The 22,837-nt window shown below is 36.9% G+C and overlaps 2 protein-coding genes and 1 pseudogene across 2 annotated transcripts; 1 reads left to right on the forward strand and 2 right to left on the reverse strand.

Moving 5' to 3' along the window:
- The first annotated feature begins 734 nt into the window (after positions 1 to 734).
- On the forward strand, positions 735 to 14,992 carry LOC113504879 (CD109 antigen-like). Its single transcript, XM_026887383.1, has 26 exons — positions 735 to 1,162; positions 2,571 to 2,639; positions 2,921 to 3,104; positions 3,492 to 3,670; positions 4,262 to 4,418; positions 5,242 to 5,378; positions 6,199 to 6,526; positions 6,800 to 6,976; positions 7,319 to 7,525; positions 7,612 to 7,767; positions 8,165 to 8,341; positions 8,536 to 8,652; positions 8,734 to 8,788; positions 8,867 to 9,020; positions 9,106 to 9,410; positions 9,538 to 9,698; positions 9,912 to 10,154; positions 10,370 to 10,509; positions 10,657 to 10,867; positions 11,034 to 11,211; positions 11,494 to 11,693; positions 11,971 to 12,108; positions 12,644 to 12,816; positions 13,156 to 13,258; positions 13,738 to 13,906; positions 14,388 to 14,992. Exons 2-26 carry the CDS (start codon positions 2,575 to 2,577, stop codon positions 14,588 to 14,590), a joined length of 4,317 nt encoding a protein of 1,438 aa, XP_026743184.1. The 5' UTR covers positions 735 to 1,162; positions 2,571 to 2,574; the 3' UTR covers positions 14,591 to 14,992.
- Positions 14,993 to 15,044: 52 nt separating this feature from the next.
- LOC113504880 (peptidyl-prolyl cis-trans isomerase B-like) lies at positions 15,045 to 18,021 on the reverse strand. Its single transcript, XM_026887384.1, has 6 exons — positions 17,169 to 18,021; positions 16,833 to 17,037; positions 16,600 to 16,719; positions 16,439 to 16,521; positions 16,035 to 16,177; positions 15,045 to 15,245 (listed from the first exon to the last, which is right to left on the reverse strand). Exons 1-6 carry the CDS (start codon positions 17,229 to 17,231, stop codon positions 15,149 to 15,151), a joined length of 711 nt encoding a protein of 236 aa, XP_026743185.1. The 5' UTR covers positions 17,232 to 18,021; the 3' UTR covers positions 15,045 to 15,148.
- Positions 18,022 to 18,314: 293 nt separating this feature from the next.
- Positions 18,315 to 18,787, reverse strand: LOC113504985 (annotated as a pseudogene).
- Between the last annotated feature and the right edge of the window lie 4,050 nt (positions 18,788 to 22,837).

Consider the following 22,837-nt stretch of genomic DNA (forward strand, 5'->3'; position numbering starts at 1 on the left):
TTCGTTCCGACCTGTTTAGTGTATCAATTATTGTTATGTAGCCTCACAGAATACTTGCTCAAAGAAAATACTATTATAAAGTGAGATAAATGCTCAAAATGATATTTTGAATTTCCTGCAAGTGATGGTTTTCTTTTTCTAACAATATTTGGCACAGGAAAAGCTGAAGTAAGCGTTACTTGTATCACATCCATAGCATCATCTCACATCTCATGCATTTATTAATAGCTGCATGCATGTAACATAATGCTTAGAATCTATATACATTTCGTGACCTGCAGTCTAGTGAATAGAACATAGAACCTCAAGTAACAAAAGCATTTTATGCCTGAATAGGTTCTGTTTCTAACTGACTGTCTAAGCGATTATTATGGAGTGTTGCACTAAAACTGGTTCCTAGGAATGCACTGCACTCACTCGCAACTAGCTCCTCCAACATATCATCGTCGATCTGAGATGTGCGCGTCCTATGCGTGATAAACAACCTGTTTTGTTTAATAAAACATGTAATAAATGCATATGGCCTAAAAACTACAGAAAGTAGAGTTGTTTCACGAATACTTGAATCATGGATGAATATCTAGAACATATATGAATTTACCTAATAATGTGCAATGACTGTGGTTAGGTAGGTTAAATAAGACCTTGCCAAAAAATGTAGGTAATGCTACTTTTATTTGAGAATTTTAATTACACCATTAGGTATCTACCTGCATTCTAAAATAATAGGTCACCTGTGGGAAAATGCGATAATCATCGGTCCTGAACTATTTTCCGCAATAAACATGCAAATACAAGTTCTTAAATGTAGAGTCGACCGTTTCCTACGCTGGCTTCAATAAAGAGACCAACTACGCTGCATAGTATGAGTATGCGTTGCACATTCACAGGTACTGCGCGGCGGTGGATTTTCGCAAGGCTTCGCGGCGCCCCACCTGTGCGTAGGCGCCGCTGCCTCACTCCGCAACACTTATTGTTAGTTGTACAGTGCACCCCGCGCCGACGCTGTGTCGCGCCTCCACGCTACCACACAAACTATGTGCACCCGAATCAATCGATCTGTGATATAGTGATAAGTTATAATTAAATAAGTGTTCAAAGTGACTGTAGTGCTTAACAGGTCAGCGCAATTGGACTTGGATCAGCCGCTTTCTTTAGTCATGTGCGTAATTTCTATTTTTGTACAAGTTAAAGGTTGAGATTTAAGGTGACTTAAAACTTAAATCCTTTTATGTTTACTTTTATAAAACGTTAAAATATTTACATACATGTTTATACATTTTTAAGTAAATAAATATTTAAGTAGTTCAAAATAGGCAGTCACGCACTCTTCTACTATTACCCCGTCTGTGTATTGCAGCGATTGTTTTGTTGCCTCCGGAGAGGTAAACATGACATTTCAAAGCAATGTCGTGGGTCTGGAGAAAGTCTTTAACAATACACTCATTTAAAATTACTCTAGTTTAAATATTTACCAAAAATTTACACGTCCGGTAATATTTTCATATCTTCCTTCACAAATATTTACCACATAAAGACGCTGTATTACTTAAGTAATTTTTTGAATGAAATAAGCGACGTTTTACCATATCGGTCCCAAAAGGCTGTTCCGCCCACGCAAATGTTGACATAGTGAGTCAGAAACAACACAAGGACACAAGTTATACTTGTACATATGACAAATATGTGAATTCAATACATAAGCAACAAACAGCTCACCCACGACATTGGAACAAATCATACTTTATGCTAATAAAATGCAAGGAACTACGCGCACTGGTGACATCAATACAAACGTGCACTAATCAAATCGTGTTTTTTTGTTACGAGAATAGAGAAATAGAAGGAATATTTATTTGAATAAGATCCGTGGTCCAGATACTTTCAAAACTTTACAATATCGACTCTAGATGCACGGTCCAAAATATTTCAAATGAGAAGAAACGTCATAACAATCTGTAAATACCAAAACAAGATCGATAAAAATGCTCAAAAATATTTTTGCTTCATACTTCATAAACAACAAAACAACTTACAATACAATTCATAATTTCATAACACGATATCCATTCACATAGGTGGATGTAATATGTGCTTCATACGTTAGGCTTACGAATAAGTTTAAATCTTTGTTGACCATATAGAGCGTGACCATTTAGAAGGCTGTTAGACCCATTCATGGCAACGTAAACATGTGTAGGATGCCGATAATTACAATACTTGCTAAACAGTAGCAGTAACAAAGTTATTATTATTAAACTTTAGGTACAAAAATTGCGGTTTAACATAAAGATTACATTAGTCACTTGGTAAATATATCCACTAGGAATAAAATATGTGAATGAAGTAGGTACAATACAAGTAAGTATTTAACAGGTGTGGTAACAAAATATTCAGTTGATTTAAATAATGACTAAAAGTAAACGAGCAGATTATTCAGTAATTAAAAAGAGGACTTTCCTCCTGAAAATTGCGAAATGACTTCATAGAAAACATACTTTTTAACGTAATATTACGCTTACCAGGCGGAAACCAATTTCTTTATAAGATGTGTATCATTTCTATTTCAGAAAGATGAGTCATAAAATCTCTCTATACTACTTAATTGTAGCGCTCACAGCACCACTTTTAGTACAATGGTAAGTCGTACAACGCAATTTAGTTCCATATGTATTAAACTTTATGAGTATTCAATCCAAATGTCAATCATATGAAACCGTATTATATAAAAATACCTCTAATCAAAGGTCAAATATTGAATATTTTACCAATATAACACAAGTTAGACCAATGTAGAGCCAACTGATTTCATTGAAAACGGTGGATAAGTGGGCGATAAATATTAAAAAAAGATACATTACACAAAGCAAATTATTTTAGGAAGAATTACTATTGCCTAAACATTGAAAATATTTCACAGTATATCAGTGCTAGGACCACGTGCCCTGCGTCCTTATGGCTCATACACAGTGGCGATCGCAGGCGGATCGAGAGCCTACACCCTGTACGTCGCCGTGGAGGGTCGCCGGGCTAACGGAGAACAATTCACTAAAGGAAGAGAGGTACAGGTCCCGGCGGCTACATCAAGACTAATAGAACTTGAAGTGAGTATCCACAGATTATATGATTAAGTAACAGTTACCGCATATTCCGGATTCTTAACGGCAGATTCCGGGAGATAACTGTCCCATACCGTGAAAATCCGTCTTGTAAACATTTTATCGTCAAGGTATCTTATTGTTCTGTATGAAGGATTGCAACACATTGTCATACACCGACACAAAAACGTGGATGACCTAGAATGGCAGTTCAGGTTTAGTCAGTAAGAGCCCGACACTATCCTTTTCCTCCCCCGATGGAGTTTGTTTATTTTTCAGATAATCTTAAACAACTGCCTTCATTCGGTATTGATTCTATTTGAAAGTATAAACCACAACAGTTGTAAACCAAATTGGTCTCCCAAAAAAGTAACAAATTTGTTCCACCTGCAGATCGGTGACCCTGGGCCGGGACAGTACGCGCTGGTGGCGCGGTCAACCTCCGGCCCGCTATTCTCGTCGTCGTCACCGTTGCTCTACCAACCGCGCAGTTTCTGCATCTTCGTGCAGACCGACAAACGTGTCTACCAACCCGGAGATACCATCAACTTTAGGGTCATCGCCTTAGACAAGTAAGACTTGTCGCTTTATAGCTGTACTAAATAGGAAATCTTCGAGTTTTCACGTACGGTACTATTGTGAGAACATCGAGAATAATCAATAAGTAATTGAACATTTACCGAACAAATGACCGCAGTTACCTAATTGAAAATATCAATGTTATTTTTTTGTTTACGGCGCGTGTGTGTAAGTCACATTTGTCACGGTATACTTGAATTGCAAGCAATAAACCATACATCCACATACAATACACGTAAAACCTATCAGACAATATATTGCAAACTTTATTGACACCAAGAAAAAACGGATGTTGCATAGATATAATGCGAGGTCACAAGTTTAATTAACTCCATAGTAAAACAAAACATTAACGCAATTGTTAATGCGTAACACATCAATCGATTGTTTGGCTATCACAGACCATCTGTGTCCTTGTTCCATTTAGCGAGGAAAACATTCAAAGGTACCTAAGCCTATTAAGAGTTGTTTGGTACAGTAGATGCGAGATACTTTCGTTTTCTGTACCATCGGCGATACGCCAGCTTGTGCGCGTAAGATTACGTATGATTGTGAAGCGATCGTTGACCTGTGCGCCGGCGCAGGTACCTGCTGCCGCTGTCGACGACGGTGGATGTCAGCGTGCTGGACACCGGCGGCTCGCCTATTAGACAATGGGTCGGTGCAGAGCTCGACCGAGGAGTCCTCACTGAGGAGTTGCTACTAGCTGACGAGCCAGCTCTCGGGGAATGGACGATACAGGTAAAACACATAAGGTATTTAGTTATTTAAAAATCTACTATAGAGCGCATAACTAAAAAAATACTTTATTCCTTAAAAGAAAACCGTTCTAAATACTTTCTTTAATTGGCAGGTTACGAAATGTAGAGCCTAAAAATCTTGAACAGAACTTTCATTTTTGAATTATTATCTTTAAGCGGCTTTCGGATTACGTAGGCATATATTACGAATGAATAGTAACTTAAAGGTGTGAGTTAAGTAATATTTACTTTTCCCAATATCAACCGGCGTGTGACAACTTTTTATCAGTCAATACCAAATATATTTTATATATCGACGTTCCTATTTAGCTCAGTACTCATATTTTTTATGTTATTTTCAGTCACCGTCTTACCTTTTTTATTATAAGTAATGAGAAATTAATATGTAATTGCTGTTGGTGAGAAGGAAAACAACTATTAAATACACTGTTTCTTGTTATAACTTCCTCGTATTGTCTCAGGCCATGACTTCACAGCAAGCAATCAAGTAGCTTGTCGGGTTTTATGATGCTCAACAGTAATTAACAACCAAATTATTAAAATTACCCATGAATAAAGTACATCGAACCTGCAGGAGTTTTTGTCCAGAATTTCCACTTATATCAGTACCTGCGCTAATCAGTCATTTGGGATTGAAATGTTCTTCAATATAATATTTTGCAACACAATTCAATTTGCTTGAATAATTCCGGATATTACGATTAGCCTCGAAGCACGCTTGGAACAAATCGTCAAAAAAATGTTCGCCTACTCGATGACCTTAAGAGATACAAATTTCAATGTTTGCATAATAACTCATGCAGGTGGAAGCTCGTGGGCAGAAGTACTCCCATCGTATCCTGGTCGCAGACTACGTTCAGCCACACTTCCATATGGAAATGCAGATGCCTAAAGAAGTGCTCTTCACAGATGGCAGATTTGATATCAATGTTACTGCAAAGTAAGTGAATTTATTAGCGATAATCGACACTCAATCTAGGAGTAGTAAACTAATTGGTAAGGTAAAGAAAAGCTTAGATTATTTTTTCTCAAATATATTTGATCCTTTCATCTCTTTGATAGATTTTTCAAATATTCAAGTGACTAAAGTATTTTTTACAGTTTTGTTGTAAATCATTTTTGGTTGAAGTGCAAAGGTATCGGAACAAATACAGAAAGTATGAGTCGTCTGGAGGATCCGTCTCTCGTCATCTCTAATTAGAACACATGAAAGCGAAAAAAAACTTGTCAAAAACAAGTGAACTTTACTTTAAGGAACGTGTTATGTTGTGAACAAAGTTGTTTGCCAGAATCATATTCACAGTTTATAATGTTCTAAAACTGGTTCTACATTTTAGGCTTTCGTTATCCAATCACGATAATCCAGAATTATTATTGGAAATATTGCTCTGACTACAAAAATAACGTAGTTTTATAGAACTAATTAAATTTTCTCATCATTGCTATAAACAAAGGAATTTTCTTAGTGAAAGCTGTCGTTTCTCATTACACCGAAGAAAAACTCATCTCTCAAATTCAATAGAATAATAATTCCGTAAATAAGCAAGAACCGTTTGTAGACGCAACGCGATGTCAGTTTTTATCAATACAATTCGATGAAGCGGCCGTAATTTAATAAAAACCTTATTGAACGAGTAAACATCGGTTATCGAACGAACATTATTTACACGCTATGTGTATAATAGACATACTTATATTCAACCTTTTTTACCTCATTGATTATCTGAATGGTATCAAAAAGATTCTTTATGATTTTTTAGGCACTTCAATGGTATACCAGTAAGCGGTGAACTGACGATATCAGCATACCCTGTATTTTTCTCCGGAGTCCTACAACCAGTTGTCGCTTCCCCTACCCGAAAAGTGATCAACATTAACGGTCAAACACAAGTGACATTCGACCTCAAGACTGACCTTGACCTCGTTGAGGATGCAGCGAGGCCGCTCGTCGTCGAAGCTGTGATCGAAGAGAAAAATACTCTTATCAAACAAAATGTGACGTCTAGGATACTGTTATTAAGAGCCCCGTACAGATTGAAAGTATCAGCACCAGAACACTTCAAGCCTACTCTGCCGTATATTGTACAGGTAAATTTAATTTAATTTCAAACTCAGACAGAAATAACAATATACAAATAGGAAAATTGATAAGGCGAGTCCTTTTGGCCTTGGTGAAATCTTAAGCAAGCTTACGAAATAAGAAAGAGCAAGTAAATAAACCTAATAGCGAATACTGATATCTAATCACACATTTTCCCAATTTTTTTTTTATCAGCATACCTTTTTTGTACTGTCTAAATTCCAAAAACCCGCAGAACTGCACGAAGTGACTTAAAACCTAAATCTAAATTAATTTTCCAGATCGAACTAGTAGATCCGTCCGGGCTGGTGATGCCTACGGATGGGGATGTGACTGTGGAGAGACTGTGGGATGATGGCGCGCCCGTCAATATCACCACCGTTACCCTGAACAAGGGTATAGCGACCTACACAGTGGTGCCTGATAATGCTCATATCAACTCTACGCTTAATTTAGTGGTAAGCTATAATTAAGGGATATTTATAATAAGATAAGCCTTCTCTGAAAAGCTCTCTAAACCAATTAGAGCTTAAGGTAGGAAAAAACGAAGATTTGCTATCTAGATTTCTTGACTGTAATGTGAAAAAAGTGTCATTAGTCAATATAGTAATATTTTGTTTTAAGTTTTGCTTACTATCTCAATAGATAAAACTCGTCACTACTGCGTAACAAAGTTGAGTTCTATTATAAGAGCTTACCCATCCCATTTCCTGTCACTCTTCCGTCTCTCAAAATGGAAAAAATTGGCAAATTATCAACGTCAAAAATCTACAATTACTATTAACCTTTTTTGTGAACAGATCAAGTACAAGGAGGTGGCAGAACGAGTAGTGAACGTCCAACGAAGCGAGTACTCATTCGGCCAGTTCCTAACTGTTGAAGTACTAACGCGTGGGACCGGAGTCGGTGACGAGATGCGAGCGAGAATCTCCGCCACTGAGCCCATGGATCTAGTTCACTATGTCGTTATAGGGAGAGGCGATATTATTGTAGCGAAGACTGTAGAGGTAAGTTTGGTTTAATTTATTCAATATTATTTAAAACAGGACCTTTTAACCTTGACCTTTAAAACAGAAACTTAATCTTGTTACAGCTGAGTCCAGCTCGTCGCAGCGTAGATGTGACTGTATCAGTGACGTCACGCATGTCTCCAGGTTGCGTCATTGTGGCGTGGTATCCACGTGTTGATGTTAACAAAGTGCTTTCAGCGGCCGTATACGCGCCGCAAGGAAATCTACTGCAAAACGAGGTGAATAAGTGATTAAGGCTTAAACGATTCCTAGCTTTGCTTATTGGACCACTAATAAAAATTAACTAAACTTGATATAATATTTTTCTAACGAATATATCGAAGTCGGTTGTATATATAACCGACTTCGATAGAAAAAGTACAAAATGACAGCTATTTCACTTTAAATGAAAAAAAAAACAACAAAATCGGTTCATCCAGTCCGAAGTTCTGATATAATAATAAAAAGTCATGACGAAATGACCTGAAACCTCATTCCTTTTGAAGTCGGAATAAAAATTAACTCAGTTTTTAGCCCGCTGTTATTTAATATACCTGTGATTATAAACATACTTGGCTTTGAAAACATTCGTGCGTGCCGGGATTTGAACCTTAAAGACCCAGCATTACTCTACAGATTGCCGTATCTCCAGTATCGAGCACAGGCGCAGGAACTCGTCCTAATACTTTAGTAGAACTTAAAGTGACAGGCGATGCTGGTGCCATAGTTGGTCTGCTGGCAGAAGACGTAAACGCAATCCAAGCAGGACTGGCCAGTCACAATGGACTCGGTAGTGGACTTAACATGCTCGCCGTAAGTAATTCCGAAAAATACTGAGTTATTGGTTCATATTTATATCATTTGTTCTGTAAGTAGGATATGTCATCATTTTCACATATCTTTTTGGAGTCAACATTTCCTATCTCAGGGGTCGCAGTGCAAATATCACATATCGAAAATATATCAGAAGCAAGCAAATAGTTAGAATAATGTCGTTTTTATTCCAGGTTGAGCGGGAAGTCGAGAGCTTCAATGGTCTATCACACTCGCTATTCAAGAACGATGATCATCTTCCAGGAATGGGCTTGGATTTGGGAGGTTACACCACTTCAGACGTATTTAAAGTAAGCTAAACGAATTAAATCTTGGCTTAGTAAAATCTTATACTTTTAGTAGAAAATCAATAATATAACTTTGATTTCCAGAACGCAGGAGTGGTGATACTCACAGATGGTGCTGTTGTGAAAAGCAACCCAGATGGTAAAATTCTACCACAAATAGTTTTTAGTCATATTTACTTTTCAAATGAATAAAAAAACTAATAATTTCTTATTCTAGGCTCTTTCCCGACTGAATCTCCAATGGAAACTGGAACCAGAGCACCACAGGCAGGACCGTATGCTTTCAGTCGACTTCCTCCTCCGCCTTCTCCTAGATACTATCTTACGGTCACACCACAACCTACGTGGATGGTGGCCAATCTTACTATTGGGTAATTATACAGTTTGTAAATCTATCAAGTCTAGCTAAAAAAACAAAAAATCATTATTCAAATTCATCATCATGTTTTGTTGCAGTAATGATGGAACCGGTGCAAAAGAACGCTGGACACCAGTCACGCCCGGAGAATTCTCAATTGGAGCGTTTTCAGTCCACCCAACCCTCGGTCTTGGTCTGGCTTCGCCGCAAAAGTTCACAACCTCTGTCCCACTGTCCTTGTCTGCCGAACTCCCAACGACTCTGCAGAAGGGCGAGACAGTGGCTGCAGTGATTATTTTGAAGACTACGCTCGCAGTGGACACTTCAGTCGAGGTCACGTTTTACAACAGCGACTTATATTTCGAATTCGAACCTCTCGACAACGAACTTGATTCGCAGAAAAGTAAGTGCTCACAAAACTAAAGATCTGTTTATACCTCATTTAACATCCTGACCTTATCGGCAGCAAAGGTCAGATATTTTAATAATGATTTGAAATTGTACATAATTGTTACATTTTTTTTTTCAAGAAATCGAGCTCTTCCGAAGAGTACGTGTAACAGTGCCAGCACGTGGGTCAGTGAGCACCGCCTTCCTGTTGACGGTGATACGCAGCGGAAATGCGCCTATCATCATTGAAGCTAGTGGTAACGGCGTCTCTGACTCGCTCTTCAGATCCATTCAAGTTAAGGTAAATTGAAAATTATAATTGTTTGTTTTTGTTCAATAGGAAGACTTTCAAACGCTTTACAGGCAACTGATTAATTATGCATATCGTAAGATGTGACTATAATCTTCGACTATTTATGGATGTATACTTTTTGGGAATTAACAAAATACCTTTGGAACGAAATAACATCGACCTCAAGTCAACAAGTCTACAAAGATATTTACTTGATTCCAGGATGGTTACGAAGAGGAGTTATTCACGTGGGGCTTGCTAGACGCCCGGCGGGGCGTAGCCCGAGCCAACCTCACGCTGGAGGTCCCGGCGGGCCAGCGCGCGGGGCAGACGTGGCTGCAGGCGGGCGGCGACCTGCTGGCCGGGGCCCTGCAGGCCGCCAAGCAGCCCCCCGCGCCCGCTACTGACGCTGCTCAGGCCGCCAGACCACTCGCACTCGCCTGCGTACTGCTTGACTACTTACAGGTAATTCAATGCAAGTCCATGCAAAAACGGCCTCCAATTCTGTGCTGTAATCAGTATTTCGGTTTGGACGGACACGTCTGTTTTTTTTTGTGTTAATGTAAATGGCGATGCCAAATCTTAAAAAAATATCTTTCGGTCTGGGTAAAATGTGAACTTAAAAATGGATAGTTCATATCTATTGTTAAGTGTCACAATAACATACATTTCATCCGCAGGCAACAGGTCAAGAGGAAGTAGCGAGTACGAAGGAAGTGCGAGAACTAGCATCCAATGGCTATCAGCGACTTATGGCGTACCGCAGACCTGACGGATCTTTTGCAGCTGAAATTGACGCAGACGCTCAAGGAAATGTATGGTAAGTGCTTTCAAACCTTACTTTCCTTTTATCATCTTGCCTTTAAATCCCCGGAAACTTTAATCTCCGTCTCACAGTTCCTCAATCAAGTGATTTCACTGATCTTACTTAGTTACTTACATGTCTTCAACTCATCATGGTTTACAGGATGACAGCAGTAGCCGCAAGATGGCTATCCCGTTGTTCGCGTTACATATCAGTAGAACCAGAAGCAGCACGACGGGCGGCGGTGTGGCTTGCGCACGCGCAGCAGACTGACGGCAGCTGGCCCCCGCAGACCACTGGCCGCAACGACCCACACGCACAAGCACTGCTGCCACTTACTGCGCAAGCCATGCTTGCCCTGCATCAGGCCAAGGTAACTTACCAATTCCAAGTATATTACGTATACAGAATAATTCTTAACGTGTAGGTGACTACCACAAAAATCCAAGGCCTTTAATTAAGGCCTTTTCCCTGCAAAAGACCAGATCCGAGAGAACAAATGTTGCAGCTTATTTTGTAAAAGATCTGTTGTTTTCTAGGGCAGCGAAGTTCTTTACAAAAACAACATCAACAAAGCATTAGACTTCGTAGTAAAAGGATTATCCCCTGAACTGGACGCTTACTCACTGGCCGTCATCGGAGGAGCTTTGGCTGTAGCGAGACACCCTCAACTCACACAGACACTGGAAATGATGGACAAATACGCTAATACTACAGGTAAGTGCAGTTATAGCAGAGCAGTTAGTTAGCTATAGGCAATTGAAGATGTATGGGAATACTTGGTACGACACGACATGGCAAAAAACTTCACATTAGTATTCGCCAGTAGTAGACGTAATTAATAAGAATAGAATATTTAATAAATTAAACGACCAACATCATTTTCACCCATTCAAATCTATCGGAACAACCTTTTATCTATCTACAGTTTTTTTTTTGCTTATGTCTTTACGTATCCTTTTGTTCAAACTGCCAAGCATTTTTTCTGACTACACACAGGCTCCACTTTATTCTGGTCCCGGACATTATCTGGTAACGAGTGGCGGAATCCCTGGCTGAAGGGCAACAGCCTGGAGGCCAACACAGCGGCGTGGGGGCTGCGCGCCATGCTAGGGGCTCGCCTCGTGGAGGAAGCCTCGCCCGTCGTGCGCTACCTACTGAAGTCTGCCTATCTGCCTGTTAACCCCGATCCTGAAGTTGTAAGTTTTCCTATTTCTTTCTATAACGTCTTTAATGGTATGTGAGTTAAGCAGTAAGCGAAGTAACAAGAGCAGCCAAGCTCAGAACAAGCATTAATAAATACCAGAAATGCTTGATTTACACGGGGAACGGGCAAGTAGCGTACAGTGGTTATTAGTATGGTAACCTAGACCAACGGGATATCAGAGCGCATCAGCCCATTGACGCGAATTCTTGCGGTGATCTGTAGAGTGTAAGAAATTTTATAACAACAACAAAAGTGACAATACCTTTCAGATTGACGCGATAGCGCAGTACGCAGAAACTGTAAAAACGACATCGAAGCTCCGAGTGTCGGTGAACGAGACGGGATCTGAAGATACGAGACAGTTCCAGATCGGCGACAACAATGCCCTCGTCATTCAAACCAAATCGGTAAACTTAAACTACTTAAGTACTTTAAATATTTTTAAACGTGGCGAAATTCTCCATTCGCTTGCAGGTTTTTTTAATTGCATTTTAAGATTTATGCTTTGAAATGAATTTGTTTTATCCTATATTCTTTTGTACACTATGAACTCAGCAAGGGTTTTTTTGTTTGCAGTAAGCATTGTTCGTTTTTTTTCATGTTAATCGATTAATCATTATAATAGTTTTGCCAATTCAAAGAATCACATAGAAAACTCGATGGATATATCCAAGGACTACTGGCCAAAGTCAATTTCTAAAATCAAGATCTGAAGTTTCCATTTCAAATAGGCCATTTTCCAGGCACTTTTAAAACATAGGTGCGTTTCTTCGAACGAAATCGCTCCCATAACAAGCTATATTACTATGTTATATATAGCTAAATTCACATATTACCCTTATCAATACTTTCCGTTGCAAACAATACACACAAAACATAACCTTTCGCTCAAAGAAGACTCTTTATATTTTTCTATTACCTAAGGCTCTACCTCTTCCACAGATCCGCAGCAGCCGCTCAGTATCGGCGGTAACGGAGGGTCGCGGGCTGGCGCTGTTGGGCGTGGGCACGCGCGCGGCCACCAACGTGACGGCCGCCTGGCCGCGGTACACGCTCGACCCGCGCGTCGACCAGGTCTCCACCAAGGACCGACTGCAACTCTCCATCTGCTTCGGGTAACAATAACTACGAATTATTTATAATGTGATATGTTATAGACTTGTCGTGGTGTTAAAAGTAACTATACAAAAAAAATGGAGGACGTGGAAGAAGCTCCGCGGGGAAGCAGTGAAACTTCATCATCTGGAAATGAATACGAATGCGGCGCATTCACTCTCTGTCGAAGTCGCAAAAGAAGTTTCACTTAAAAATATTGTAGAATATAATATCTGAAATTCAGTTGAAATAATAGACAGGAAACAAGGCAAACAAAGAATGATTCTAAAATTTAATTATGTTTTACCGGTTAAACAAATCAATAATCTACCATCAATATTATTCTTGTGCATCTTCAGATTTGTAGCACAAGGGAACGAGACTGAGAGCGGGCTAACACTCCTCACAGTGCAGCTTCCATCTGGATACGTTGCTGATATCAACACACTCACAGAATTAACGGTAAGTTTGTATGAATCAAAGAGTGAACTGTAATATTTAGGTATACCGTTATTTGCTACAGATCTTAAGTGGCTCTTTTATTATACTCATTTTTAATGCTATATAATTTTTTAAGTGACTAAAAAAAACAGGTTTTTAGCTCGATTGTTTTTCCGATTGTTGACCGTGATTTTCTCGCGTTTGTCTGAAGCAATTTGTGTGCGGTTTTCAGAAAAGTATTTTAATATAATCGATTTATGCTTTCGTTCCTTGACTTGTTTTAAAATAGTATCAAGCAATAACGATCGACAACTTGAATGGAAGAGTGATAAATCGAAATAATATAACCTTCGAATTTAATTGATAGCAACGACAATGTTTGTAGAAGTGCATCTTTCTCTACCTTGAGTTTTATGTTTTTTGGGGGGACCCATAATGATGACTTACATTTAAGGATGACTTACAACATTTTACACCTTCCTCGTCCCTGTTGTCCCCAGGCGGCGCGTCACGTGGTGTGGGCGCGCGTGGCCCCGGGCGGCGCGCAGGTGCGGGCGGCGGTGCGCGCCGCGCGGCCCGAGCGCTGCGCCACGCTGGCCGCGCCGCGCGCGCTGCCCGTCGCGAGGCAGCGGCCCGCCTGGGCCACGCTGCACGACTTGTATGACTCCAGTTAGTACACAAGATTATTATATTATGTTGCTTAAGTTGTACAGTAGCCAGGTTCCTAATTAAATAAGCTGACAAAATCCCCATTCATATCTAATTCATCTTCTATCTAGTCATGGAGTTGTTAGGTTTATGGGATTTTCTGATAGCGCATTTTTCTACAGCTTGTGGTTTTGACACCTTGTAATAGATAAACCAGTTTTGACACTGAAATTGGTATACCCCAATCTCATATTCTGCGCTTTAGAGTATTTAAACGTAGGTATACATTAACACTACCATATTGCAGCTGAATCCTTACGTGAAAGTCAAGCGTGGAGAAAAAGAAAATCTTTCGACTTTTTTTGTATGCTTTTAACAACTTAAAACTAATTCCTATGTGGAACGTATACCGCTGAAAATCCACTGGTATAGCCAAAAAAATATTCAAAAACATTAGCCTCCTAACATTATCCGATTACTTGACCCCATGTTCTCTGCGCAGGTCACCGCGCGCGCGTGTTCTTCTCGGCGCCGGGCGCGAGCGCGTGCGACGTGTGCCGCGTGTGGGAGTCGTGCGCGCGCGCCTGCGGGGCCGCGGCGCAGCGCACCGCCGACCAGGCCGCACCTGCTGCGCCCGACGCCGCGCACACGCATCTGCTCACACCCGCCGCGGTACTACTCACTGCGCTGCTCTTACTGCTGTAGCACTGTATTCAAGAATACTAAACAATTATATCAATGCTGTATAGTGTGTAAATCAGAAATCACTGAACAGTATAAACTTGAAGCCGAAATTTAATCTTGGCGAAGTAGTATGAATTTTACGTTTCATTTACAAAATGAATACTTTTGTTTGATAACTCAATTCAAGTCAACTCAACTCACAAAAATCTGCTTTCAACTAAAAATGAACAGCATAATTATTACAGGTAGTTAAAAATTCGAAATAATATCAATAATATGCTTACCAATCATTGTTAATATACATAAATAAGATTGTTTTACAATAAAAGGACTAATTTATAGAACTTATACATACTAGTGTATAATAAGAGCTATTGTAAATATTTATTTGAACAGTGAACTAGGTATATTATATATTTTATAAGGAACAATATTTACTTTACCGATTTTTATGGTGACTAAAAATAAACACAAATTGATTAAATCAAAACTTTTATTTTGAGTGATTTTAGATTGCCTTCCTTTATAAAATTGATATATTTAAGTGACTGGGTAATAACATAAATTGTACATAGTTATTCATATCTCCATTTTCCTCATCATCCAATGAAAGAAGCCGAGGATAGAGAAGGACATGGTGAGTGGCACTGCTGACGCTTTGATCCACGCCCACAGACTGCGAACAAACGCATCAGATATATTATTATAGTACCCACAAATCGATCATATACTCTAAAATTACTTCGGGCAGGCAGGCAGAGATAAAATTACAATGTTCGATAGCGCCATCTCTTTCACTTAATGAATTATAATTAAACATTGTACTAGGGTAGCCCGACACCCCGATAAATACGCGTAAGTAAACCGTTACATCATTTAATAATGAATCATTCTCACGACAGTTACTATCAAAATATTGTACTGTTAAGAAAGATGGTTCTTTTTAGAAAGTCTTTTTAGAGATTGTAAATTGTTATATGGATCAACATCTCCATCAGGCATCCAGGGAACTAGAAACTCCGAACTGTACAATACATTTATGATTTAAAACTTATTTCGAAAAGTGTTTTAATATTGTTAATAAAATAAATCCAATTATAATAAGCCTAAGATATGTTATTGGAAGCCATGTAAGAAAGCATGTAATAGGTTTAATTTCAGACGGATTATTTTTGTATTTTCTTCCGCACATTTTTACAATTTATTAGTGCCTATTTCAAAGCTTTTAAGGTTGAGTTTTGTATGACCGCGCTACCAAACAAATCCTTACAGACAAGACAACAGTGAGTGAGTGAAGATGGTGGTTACGACTTCTAGTTTTTACAATACAATCGTCAATCACCAAATAGAGAATCCTTTTTTGCAACTGTCAATGACACTGTGGGGCAAAGGTCTTCTCCCATTTGTTGCAAGTATTCCATTTTTAACCAAATTAAGATAATTCTTAAATACAATTAATACTCACTCGTAGGGGTCGTCAGACACGTAGTATGGTTGCGGTGTTGGCACCAGCCCGCTGTCAGCGATGTACACGCGCACTGTAGGCCTGTCATCAACATCCGTAGGGGTGTGCTCCACCATGTGTATTATATTCTGACCTTCCACAACCTGTATTTAAGATATATTATTAGTAAACATCTAAAACATAAAGACTAAAAGTAAGTGATTTACTGTTCATTAGAAAGTGGATCTTTTGTGTCCATAAGGTGAATCAATGAACGAATTTTGATGCATCTTTGTGCAGCATAAGCATCGACCTTAAAGTATGACAGTCCAGTTATTGGCGCATCACGAAGCATGTAAGAATAATCTTGGAAGAATTAGACTTTCAGAGTTTCATAACAATGTACATTTTGAGTAAGTATGTACCTTTCCCACCACAGTATGTAGGTTATCTAACCATGGTGTTCCAACTGTTGTAATAAGAAACTGGCAGCCATTTGTATTTGGACCTACAACAATTAATATTAAAGTTAATCAAATGTTATGGGCAAAATTATAAATCTTAAATCTGGTACCTTGATAAATACCTTTATTTGCCATAGAGACAAACCCCGCGCCAGTATGTTGTGTCTCCAAATTCTCGTCATCAAATGTTTCTCCATATATACTTATAGAACCTGTTCCATCGTCTGCTACTACATCACCACCTTAAAAACACAAATAAAAGCTCAAATGCAGTGAATACAAATATATAACTTAACTAGACTAGTTAAAGTTCAAATTGAAATGTATGAGCTACTTGAAACATAATTTTACCAACCTTGTACCATAAACCTTTTAATTATGCGGTTAAAAGAGGTGCCCTTATAAGACTTCCCTTGTATGCCAGTGGTAGACAGAGATTTAAAGTTTTTCACCGCTTTAGGCGCTAAGTCTCCAAATAAACCTATTACGACGCGACCTAGATCTTTTTCTTCAGTTTTTATGTCAAAATATACTTGATCCGTAACACGAAACTGGCGAGCCTGAAATTTATAAAAAGACATACTTAAGGAAGGTCAAACAAGAACTTAAAAAATAATAATAATAAAATAATTAATTTCACTAATTTTTCACAAAATTATGGACTACATATAAGTTTTTACAAAACACTCACTTCACAAAGTAATAGATTTGTTGATACAAGAAGTAAAATCATGAATGAACTGTGATACTCCATTTTTATTTTTTTTGCTTTGTTAAATGTGTCCAATCTACACCAGTTCCAGGGCACCACTGACTTACTAGTTAATTAAATATTGCTGTCTGTCTATGAAAGAAGCCTTTCATGTGCACGGTAGTACAACTACTATTGACTTTATCTTTTCTAACACTTTTTTGATTATTCAAAGTAGTTGTTGCATTGGTGTAATTTTCTAGTGTGCAATATGCATTGTTTTAATGTTTTGCATCAAGAAAATACTAAGTTAAACATAGATATTCAAGAATCTTACATGTTTAAATTATAAGTCTGTGCATTAGTGTCCTATACTAACTCTGCAGTCTCATCCTGAGTAACTTTGACTTTACTATTTGTCAGCTTAGCCATATTTTTCGTATGACATTTAATATGCAACTTTAATTTATCACTGCGACAAAATTCTTTCTTACAATCCAATGTTTCTTTAAAAGGGCATTTAAACATTTTCTTATTCTGATGGTTCTTCATATGTCTCTGGAGCAAATCTTGTCTTTTAAACATGAACTTACAAACAGGACACTGAAACTGCCTGTTGCCATGCTTCAGCATGTGTGTTGACAAATATTTCTTCATGTGAAAACTGCTATTACAAATGGTACACTGAAATGGTTTTAGTTTTCTATGGATTTGCAGATGCAGACGCAGTCTCTTATCACTAGCAAATGTCTTATTACAATGTATACACATTTTGTTATGATTTTCTGTAAGCATATGTACAGTTAAGTTCTCAGATTTACGAAATCTAGCATCACACTGTGAACATTTAAATAGCTTTTATATCAGTTGCCTTTTCTTTACCACGATGACTGTGACCCTGATGATGTATCGCAATTTCTTCAAGTAAATTAAAAGTAGAATTACATATGTGGCAAGTATAAATTGTCTTCACATGATTGCTAGTCACATGCAGCATTAATCCTTCAACTGTTTCATAGAATGCCATGCATTCACCTTGAATACATCTGTATTGTTTAAGAGATGAATGTGTCTTCTGATGTGCTCTGTACTGGTTATAATTGGGTAGTATTAAATCACAATATGGACATGTATAACTTAGTAGATCTACCTCAAGAGTTTTTGCTGTGGTTTCCAAAACACCATCAGGAAACATTTATGTGAAGGTATATGTCTCTGTAAATGAGAATTCTGAAGAAAACACCGGCCACAAATAGGGCACTGGTAAGGTTTCTCACTGTGCGTTTTCATATGAGTGAGTAAACTTTTTATCTTTTTGATTTTTTCTTGCATAGTGTACATGTAAGGTCCTTAGGCCATATCTGTTCTGTAGTAGCATCAGCTGTTGTAGGGTTTGTAGTATTTATACCAGGGTTTTCACTCTCCGATAATATTGCAATATTACTAGAAACACAATTGCTTCCTGTAACAGGCTGTAAGGCACTTCTATCAGCATTTGTGGATTTTTCTCCAGTAAAACTGCTACAATTAAATCTTTTATGATCTAGGAATATTTGCAAGGAGTAAAACACACTCTTACAACGGCCACACACAAAAATGTCTTCATCTATGTCATCCCAATACCATAATGTGTGCCATGATATCGAATGTATTCTTTGAATAATAAATAAAGTCTGAAATTAAAAAATCCTTATAGATTAGGAGCTCTAAGATCATAAAACTGAATCAAAAACATTAGTTTCTATTTTCAAGCAAGTTCATTTAATATTCACTCGTACCCTAAGAGTGGCTAGCATTTTATTGATTGAATAGACTAGGTTAATCATTTCGCAGAAGTATTGCTGTTTTATTATAAATAATTAATTGAGCAGATACGTCTTCTACAAAATGCTGGATAGATTGAGAGGATATTGCAAAGCAATCGATAAATCAATATAATGAGTACTGACTAGATACATTTCGTTCAAGATAACTTACAGCATTAAAATTGAATCAAAACTGTAAATAAGCGAATCAGTCTTGTTATTTTTAATTATTGACAGACAATTGTTGTCTGTTGACACTTGCTTGACATGCCACTTGAGTCACTTGTGCACAGCACTTGTGTTCTCCCTTCATCTCCTGTGAGTTTTAAATGTTTATCCAAGTTTATTTAATATCCTCATAGAAGCCTAGTATCGCATCTAGGATGCACCTCCAAAATATCTATAGTGCACCAATGAGTATACACAATTATGAAAAAGTTCTTTGAATTTTACTTCCTTCTGAGCCAGTCTTCAGAAGCTTCTCCAAGTCCTGTCTTCAGAGCAAGGAAATTATAATTGCGTCAGAGTTTTTCTGCATGAACACCGATCTCTCACGGATGGAAAAAGTGGCAACCCACTGATCGAAAGTCATTAATGTCAATTGTCAAACATCTTTCATCAAAACAGATGTCAAACATCGACGGATCGACTGAATTTATAAAGATTGAAATAAGAAAATAAGAGAGATATATTCAAAATACAGATCTCATTTCCACAGGCTACATCTTTTACTTAGAAACTAAATTTAAATATAAAATACACCAAATAGGTTCGTATTTATAAATCAAATCCGTACTTTTATTTTGTCAAACATTGGCTACATTGTGCATTATCATAAAATTCAATTGGGTTCTTATGCTATTTTTAATAAATAACTGTTTTCTCTTTTGTAGCAATATGACCGTGAACAACACTATTGCACATCAACGGTTGGTTTTAAGTGGAGATCGCGAAAGGTGAAAAGTTTTGCTTTACCTTTCGTTTTATTTATGTTGAACTGTATCTAAATTTTATCAATTTTACTGGTAAATAAATTGGACTTGTTTTTCTTATAGGTTCAGAGAACTATTAAGGAGACGATTAATCGAATGTGGTTGGAGGGATCAAGTTAGAATGCTATGCCGAGAAGCCGTAAAGGAAAATGAAAACAGCAATGTCACATTTGATATGTTGGTTACTAAAGTGACTCCTCGCGCTCGTGCGCTAGTCCCAGACACTGTAAAGAAGGAATTGCTTCAAAAAATCAAAACATACCTTCTTACTCAGAAAGATCAATAGGTCCATTTTGTCAACCGAAATGGATTATTTATTACATTAAGTTGCTTTACTCAGTGATTTATATATAAATTCTATTATAATTCTACTTAATTTTAGGTGAAGTAATTGATTTTATCAGTGCTGTAGAATATAAACCTTAATTTTAAATTGTACTATTAAAACCACTATTTCTATAATTTTGCATTTAAAATAACAATAAAACAAATTTGTTTTTACAACCAACAGTATATTTTATTTTATAAACATTTATTATACATTCAGGTTAAACAAAAATATATATATTGCTTGTACATAATACTGCCATAAGATTCCATTTAAATGAAAGTAAATATTGCGTTGAAAGTCTTTGATGGACAATTTGTTACAACAGTGGTGTGCTAAAAAGATCTGTTCATTACATAAAAGCCTTGTATGAAATCACATTGTAATGCACACCTAAGTCTTATTTATTGATAAAGCTGCCCATATAAATATAACTATAATATTTTACAAAAAATACGATTACATAATCAAATGTACCAAATATATAGATAACTATCAAATAAAACACTTCCATAATCTAATTGTTTACATGAATGGGCATCTTTATAGGTTGTTACAGTAAACACTTAAAATAATATCACACCTGAAGAAAAAGCAAGGATGGCTATTAGTTAGCTCAACATGATGTTCATCAGAAAAGCAGACTACGAAGAATCAGATACAGAAAGTTTGTACAAAGGATATACCTTCATAAAATGCATTACAGAGCTGTCATAATTCCGTATAAAAATATTTTGAGCAAATAAAATTATGCTTATTTTTCTAAGGTAAACCCAATACCTAGTAATAAAATTCAATAATTAATACAAACTAGTAACTATATAGAATGGACATCACTATTCTTGTGAGAGCAAGTAAGAAAAAGTGGTTTACAATACTTCTGTTATGAAGACCTACCTCATTGTCATTTGGCAATTCATACCTACTAACAGATATAAGGGCTTTAATAATTATATCATTGAGCATAAAATAGGACGAAATCATGTTATAAATAACACTTGTTACAACAATTTTCAGAGAGATTACTGCATAAATTGAGAATGTAAGAGCTAGAAGCCCTATCTAGTTACATATGAATAAACCTAATAGCATATACACATTACATCGCACGAATAATTCACTATAATTTTAATAGTTTAAAAATGCATGGTTCACTTATGCTTAATTTTCTAAAGTTACACAGAACCCTCATTACTTTGTCCACAAATGAGATACTAACTAGGTATTTTACAGTCCAATGTAAACAAATCCCATTTTACTTTGTCAAATAATATATAAATGCATTTGAATGTATATCAGAAAGTTTCTAATCGAAGGTTTATGAGCAATAAATTTCTTAGTATAAATATCCTTAAAGCTCTTTGATACCTGATCTAAAATTTGGTAATTCCACAATATTACACATTATTTTATGTACAAAGATATTATACAATTGGAATGTAATTTGGACTCGGCTTATACCTTTGATCAAGTACAATTCATTTGATTATGTTTAACTTAATAATGTAGCCATAACAATATTCAGTACTCTCTTTAATATGTTAAAGTTAATCCTACCTAATTATTTATTACACTTCTACTTATACATTATAATAATTGATCATCCATTTACACAATACTGCTGATTACTAATGAGCAAGTTAATCATGAAAATTAATTGCTTTAATATCTGTACAAGCATTTAAAATTGGAACTATTCACATAATGATTATAATACATGGGACACCTGATAAGACGTATCGAAAACGAGGCTATATTGTCTGCCGTAATTTAAAATATCTAACAACTTTGCTATAGAATACTGTATTTTTTTACTATATACAACATGGCCACATTACATCCGGCCGACGCTTAAGATCGATAAAATTTGAGACACCGATTTTTTTAAAGATATATACGTATTCATGATCTAATTCTATATCTCAATTTACAAATATTGCACGTTTGACTAACGTTTCGCTCGGCCGAACTAAAACTGGTACAACAACATGTATTCTAGCAATTACTGTGTTAATACCACACACATAATATACCCATAGATACGTAAAACATTACTTATGACCAGCAGTTACGTAATTATTCGAGTTTGGAAAATATATAGATACTAATACAAAATGGTTCCTAATTGGGTAGGTACGTACATTTTTTATATCTTAGGTTTATTTTTGTCTTATTTGTGAGATTTATGACTAAGAAACATGGCAAACATAACGTGAACACCGTAATAGATGCTAGCAGATGTGTGCAAAGCATAAAATATGTCTGATACAATCAGAAAAAAGAAAGTTGTTATACATGAATAGCAGTCTCGGTTTACTAGAGTGAAAACTCTTTCCCACTAAATAATGTAACTGGTAACATTGACAGGGATTATATATTGTATGCAAATAAATTTGTCTATTTCATTAACTGTCTAATGAAGAAAAAATTTGCTGAAGCACTTTTTTTTGACCAACGGGTGGCGGTATTTTTAATAAATTTAACAATAAAATTAGTAAAAATACCATTATTTAAATAGAACCAGAGCTTCATAAACAAAAACCT

This window comes from Trichoplusia ni, chromosome 23 (assembly GCF_003590095.1).
Source record: "Trichoplusia ni isolate ovarian cell line Hi5 chromosome 23, tn1, whole genome shotgun sequence".
NCBI classification, from domain to species: domain Eukaryota; kingdom Metazoa; phylum Arthropoda; class Insecta; order Lepidoptera; family Noctuidae; genus Trichoplusia; species Trichoplusia ni.

Bases quoted from the DNA above. Each gene is read 5' to 3' on its own strand.
- LOC113504879 (XM_026887383.1), top strand. From the start codon at position 2,575: ATGAGTCATAAAATCTCTCTATACTACTTAATTGTAGCGCTCACAGCA. The intron at 2,640-2,920 runs GTAAGTCGTACA...AATATTTCACAG, and splicing joins GCACCACTTTTAGTACAATG to TATATCAGTGCTAGGACCAC. The intron at 9,411-9,537 runs GTAAGTGCTCAC...TTTTTTTTCAAG, and splicing joins CGAACTTGATTCGCAGAAAA to AAATCGAGCTCTTCCGAAGA.
- LOC113504880 (XM_026887384.1), bottom strand. From the start codon at position 17,231: ATGGAGTATCACAGTTCATTCATGATTTTACTTCTTGTATCAACAAAT. The intron at 16,522-16,599 runs GTATTTATCAAG...TAATTGTTGTAG, and splicing joins TGTCTCTATGGCAAATAAAG to GTCCAAATACAAATGGCTGC. The intron at 15,246-16,034 runs GTGAGTATTAAT...GTTTGTTCGCAG, and splicing joins GTGTCTGACGACCCCTACGA to TCTGTGGGCGTGGATCAAAG.